At 46.5% G+C, this 6000-nt stretch overlaps 1 protein-coding gene across 3 annotated transcripts in view; it reads left to right on the forward strand.

Annotated features, from left to right (window-relative positions):
* ZC3H6 (zinc finger CCCH-type containing 6) overlaps window positions 1-5604 on the forward strand; it is a 46770-nt gene extending 41166 nt beyond the window's left edge. For all 3 annotated transcript variants that reach the window (XM_039872608.1, XM_039872606.1, XM_039872607.1), the window contains 3 exons: window positions 11-495; window positions 1356-1589; window positions 3443-5604. In XM_039872608.1, coding sequence (XP_039728542.1) covers window positions 11-495; window positions 1356-1589; window positions 3443-4917 — 2194 coding nt within the window. In that variant the 3' untranslated portion in view covers window positions 4918-5604. The remainder of the gene's footprint in view (window positions 1-10; window positions 496-1355; window positions 1590-3442) is intronic.
* The last annotated feature ends 396 nt before the right edge of the window (window positions 5605-6000 follow it).

Consider the following 6000-nt stretch of genomic DNA (forward strand, 5'->3'; position numbering starts at 1 on the left):
CCGTCTGCAGGCCACCAGCATTTTATAGCAGTGCCTCACCACCAGCTCCACAATTTCAGGAAGGCAGTCCCCACCCTCAGCATATCTGTAGTTCCGGGTCCAGTCCAGGCCCTGGGCCTACTGTGTCACAGGGACACAAGAGCCCTGTGGCGCACCCAGGCTCCCCTGGACATCATCCGTGTGCCGGATGGAGCCCACCTTTGCCGCCTGGCCCACCTGGACTTGGGGGACCTCACAGCCAACCCGGAGTCCTCATTCAGCCGGAGGCACCTTTGACAGCGCCAGGTCTGTGTGGTCCTTACCAGGGCCCCGGCCTTACAGAGCGCATGGCAAGCGCACCGGGGGAGAACCACCGCGCACCGTCTCACCTGCAAGGGCCCAATGAGGGGCCGCCCAGTGCAGGCTTCGAGCCCCTCCAGAGCCCCGCTGAGTTCTATGAAGGCTGCCACCCGCAGGGCACAGCGCAGAGTCTGCACACACCTGGCAACTCCGGCGGTGAGTTTACCTCTGGAAGCAGCCCGGTTCTGATTTAAAGTATTGAGTCCTACTTGTCATTGAAAATGTGGTAAGAGTGTATGTTTTAAATAAAGCGAGGTAAAATGTGATGAAATCAAGACCTTAAAATATGTTTTAAATTTAGCCAAACATTTGTAACAGTGCGCTAGGTAACTTCTTAACCCATTTCTCGTTTAGAAAAAAAAAGTGCCACTTGCTGCCTGCATTGATTTAATTTTACATAGACGCTCTTTGAGGCTGAAGCAAATCTGAATGGTTTTCGATGTGAAATAAAATATAAAAACTGTTCTTGAAGTTATTCCTAAGCAGAACTTGTCTCTAATCCTAAAGTAACAGAAGTGTACACATAAATAAAATTCATTAAATGACTCTGGCTAACAGCTGTTGGAGCACAATGTTAGCCTCACGGTAGGAATGCCACGTTTTCTAGGATCTGACATTTTCGGCCATTGGGAATTACTATTTTCATAAATGGAAATACCACTACTAAAAACAGAAAGCTATAAATAGAATGATGTCACTTGTTTCCAGAGTCTATGGCTATACTAGAGCGATGCAAAAGGAATAAGAAAAGCAAGTTATTTCGTGGTAGACTATGGGGATGAGGCTAGGACTGTGATCTACGAGTTATCTTGGGTTAAACACTGCAGCCTCAAGCGCCACAGGCGAGTATTCTCAAGGCAAATGGAAAATGGGTTAAAATATGCATGCTCACACAGTAACTTGAAAATCAAATGTCACCGTTATTAGAGCTTCAATTCCTTATAACTCAACATAGTTCTCTGTAGTGGGGTTTTGTGCTAAATCAGCACCTGTCTCTTCCTGTGTTGTGTATATAGATGGGATGTGGCATAGTGACTTTGCCCGGCATCAGCCCCCCATTGTCCAAGGCTCACCTCCCGGTGGGAGTGGATATGATGACAGCAGCAACATGACAGGCCCTCGCCCTCTGCCTGCGCCAGGTCTCCCCGCAGCGGTGCAGAGAGCTCTTTTTGTCAGACTTACTCAGAAATACCAAGACGATGAGGAACTAAGCTTCGCCCAGCCTCGGAGGACACCAAGCAAGGAGGAAGGTGTGTCAGGTTAACCTTATGATGGCTTCTCACCCGTTTGGGTCTCTCAGCCCCTGAAATGGTCTTGACCAGGGCAAAGTCTGAGAACAGAGTTCTTCTGAATTGTTTGTAGTTGGCCTCGTAGTGCCTGTCTTCTTGGAGTCGTGGCATCCAGGACCATCGGCACCGTGGCAGTCACCTGCAGAGGTCATGGGTAGGCCTGGAGCCCAAGTGCTGTGAGGCCGGGGCAGCAGACTGGCCACTAGGACGCTTTCTGGTTCAGGAACTTTGACTTTGACTTTGACTTTTAGGCCCAGTTTGAGATGACTCAATTATTAGAGAAAGTTTTATGGGCATAGGTTGTGATGTCAGGTTCTGCCATATTATGAAAGAACACAGTTTTTGATATGGAAGATTATGTGGCGACACTAAATTGACCTGAGTGTTTTGATAAATGGATGGCAATTAGGTAATTCAGTTAAAGAGAAAAGCCTGAAGCACCCATTGTCATGAATTACAAAATTGATATGCTTGTCCACTTAAATTGTATGAATAGCTATACAAAACTAGGTAATAGTAGGTAACTACAAGCTATTATGTGAACATTATTTGTTATATTTTCATAGAAGGTAGTATTACTCTATGTTTATTTACCACCACAGGGAAGTGAGGGGTTCCTGATGAGTTATTCCCTGTGCAATTTATCTTTACTCCTTTAAATGCTAAACTTAATTTTACAAAACAGCCATTCATTGGTAATCTTGCTATAAAGTCTTACAGAGCTTTTACATTTTTGTAAACAAGAAAATTAAAACTTTTCTAGGTATAAAATTTTATACTCTAATATTAAACAATTACGGATGCTTTATGAGGGTTATTTTCTCCATACAGAAAAGTCTTTACTGGCTAGGTTTTTTTTGTTTGTGTTTCTTTTTATAAACTTTAGTGCCTTTACAAATCTTACCTGTCCATTGATAAAAAGCTGCTAATCATCATTTCCTACCTAATACCTGCTTTCTGCTGGCCTGTCTCTGCCATCTGCTTCCCTTCTGTTCCACATTCATTCTCATTCCAAAAAGGATTTATTCACTTACAAAAGATATTGATATGAAAGTAAGAAGAAAATAACATCTTACCTATTTGGGTCAGGTAGCAAAATCCTATGAGGAGTGAAGTTACTCTACAGAAATATTCAAAGTGAGTCACAAGCCCAGCTCTGGGCTTCTGGAGGCCAGAGAGGAGAAAGAAGCCATCTTCCCAGAGAGACACTGAGACACCAGTAACACTTTGCCATTGTGACATAGTGTGCTGTCTTTAGGATGTTAGCTTTTTTTGCTATTTCCAGTTTAAGCTAGTGTGTTCACAAAGGCCACACATCTGGAATTGTAGAAAACATGCCAGAGAGGCTCTGCCTGCCCCTCATTTGCTCCTTTCCATTGCTTCCTAAACCATCATGGTGGTGGTTTTGTTTGCTTTCCAGATTTTTTTTTTTATCTTTCCCTCACTGTCTTGATAAATCCAGAGCATAAGGGTTGTTTGAATTAAAGAGACCCACAACGCTTTAGTATTTCTTTCCCAGAGTGTCTCCCTCCCTGACCTGTCATGGCCAGTTGGAGCAAAAGGCCCTGACTGTCTCTGCTTTGAGGACACTGCTCTGTCCTGATGTCACAGCTCATCCTGTGTGGAGTGTAAAGACTGGCTCTATCAGTCCCGCACCACTTCTTACCTTATTCTGGGGCTGAAACTGGCATCTCTATGATACACTTTCTTGGAGTTAGACTGCATTTATTTCAGAAACAGTATGTGTTTTTAGTCTTACTTAAGGCCAGATGCAAATGCTTCATTCTTTGTAACAAGTCTCTGTCTGCATTTAGATGACACCGTTAACTGGTACTCCAGTAGCGAGGAGGAAGAAGGAAGTGGCGTCAGGTCCATCCTGAAGACGCTACAGAAACAGACAGAAACTCTGAGGACCCGGCAGCAAGCCCCCTCAGAGCTGGGCCTGCGTGCTGACCGAAGGCTTGCTAAAGAGAAGAGCCAGGGAGGCCCGGCTGTGGACCCCCGCCTGAGGACTGTGCCCAGGCCCGACAGTAGAAAGCCTTGTGAGGCTCCTGCCCGGGGCCTTAGGCTTGCGTGGGACCCCAGGAAACAGCGGGGAAGTGGGGGTGGGCACATAGGCTGCTCAGCTGGGCTAGCAAAGTGCGGTTCAGGTCACGTAGAGGCTGGCACCACAGTCACACATGGGAGAGGTGAGGAGGAAGAGGAGGACGCAGAGAGGGAGCTGAGAGAGAAGGCTTCCCTGATCCCGCTGGACCCTGCCCCTGGGGCCGTGCTCCAGGACCCAAGGTCGCAGCTGAGGCAGTTCAGTCACATCAAAATGGACATTGTCCTCAGCAGGCCTGCCTTCTCCAGGCACGTGGTGTGGGCCCCCGAAGACTTGCTCCCAGCCCCTCTACCGAAGCCTGACCCTGTGTCTTCCATCAGCTTACCGCTGCCCCCTTTGATAGCCGACCAGAGGCTCAGCAGGTTGTGGAGTGCAAAAGGCGATCTGCATCCCGGCCCAGCATCTGCGGAGTCAAAATCAGCAGCCAAAGCCACAATGAACACAACAAACAGAGACAGCTACCTGGAACCGTTTGGGGACATGCACAGTCCCACAAGTAAGTTAGGAGACCCCAGACTACACAAAAAGTGCGACCCCAGACTTCACAGACTACACAATGCGGTGTCTCAGCAAGCAGGCCTGAAGGAGTCCCATGCATCCCAGGGCGCCCTTCACTTAGCCAGGCTGGGTCCTGGTGCCTCACAGCCTTCCGGGGCAGGAACCAGCTGCAGTGGGCCCGGGGCTGGGCCTCCATACGCCTCTAACCTCGCACCTTCTGCTGGCCTTCCACTGAGGACTCCAAGTCCAGTTCTCAGGGGCATAAGTTTGTATGACCCTAGGGAACAGGGTGCATCACCTCCACCAGAGCCAGCAGCAGGAAATGCAGAGAACCAGAGAGAAGGGGGTGATTTAGAAAATAGTGACAAAAATGAGCCTTCTCCGGGAGAAGCGATCCTGCTCCAGAAAAGCGCTCCAGATGGGGAAGTCACTGTCGATGGGCCGGTGGACCCACAGGCAAATGATGTCCCCAGGAGCTCCTGTGCGGGCCAGGTCCCCGCCGTGCACAGTCTCCCCATCCAGGCGTTGACAGGCTTAATTAGACCCCAGTACAGCGACCCACGACTGGCAAGGCAGCCAGGACAGCCAAGCCCCAGCCCCGACGATGACCCCAGTAGGGAGACAGATGACAAGTCTCTGAAAGAGGTTTTTAAAACTTTCGATCCAACTGCCTCACCGTTTTGCTAGCTATTGTGTAGTGATGCGGTTCTGTCCAGTCTCGTGGCTGTTGTAGTCCTCTGCTGTTTTGTAACTGGTTTACCTCTATAGTTTATTTATTTTTAAATTATAAACACTTTTCAGCTGCTAGCATCAGAACCACATGAAGTTATACCCTCTAAAGCCTGTGGTATTTTATACGATATTTTTATAACTTTAAGAGACTGCAGTAATTGACCTAGACACCCGCGTATCATGCTAGCTTCAGTCAGAGTGCGTTTATTTAATTAAGCATCATGAACTCTGCGCCCCGCCAAAACACGTGCCCGTTGTCCTCACGGTCACTGTTGGCATAGATGATGTCCACTTTTATATGGTTGTTTCAAGCAATATGATGTATGTTACTTTTGGGAACCAGTGTTTCGACCAGGATCCTCTACGTTTGTCAGCACGTAATTGTCTAACATGTAGTGCTGACTGCGGGCTAGAATATGAGATGAAGTAGAATGCAGAGCAGTTCATGTTTAAGGGCATCACTTTTCTTAGTGTGGGCAATATTGGTGTAAATGAAGCATTTGAATGTCCTATCTTTTAAAAGTATTTTATTGTATCATAGAAGTTGGAGATATATAGATTGTTTTGCTAAAGTGAAAAATTCCCAAGTTCTCTGACATAACTTTCTAAATTTAATTTTTCATATTAAATAGTTATGAGTTACTGCTGTGTCACATTGTGATGCTTATGTTTCAGTGTTTTTTGTCTTTAGCAGCATAATTTATATGACTTTTTCAAATGATGTAGCTGCAATGATTGTATTCATCATGACCTTCGCAATTTTTAACAAAATTCTAAAAGATCCAGTGAGAGTCTGTACAGATCATTGCATTGATGATGTTTTAAATGTCCAGGTTCTATATTTTTTCTTAAATAGGAAGAAAACACAGAGAGCTGCGCCGCTGCCGTCGAAGACTCTTTCAGACCTCAGGGGCCTGGCGCCCTACACCACAGGAGGGGCTCGCGTACCTGTAGTCTGGAAAGCTCCTGAATTGATTAGCAATTGTGTTTTCCTGAAAAATAATGTATATTCATTCTTGTGTATTTCTTGCCATATAA

The sequence above is a fragment of the Pteropus medius genome, unplaced genomic scaffold, assembly GCF_902729225.1.
Source record: "Pteropus medius unplaced genomic scaffold, Ma_sr-lr_union100, whole genome shotgun sequence".
NCBI lineage: Eukaryota > Metazoa > Chordata > Mammalia > Chiroptera > Pteropodidae > Pteropus > Pteropus medius.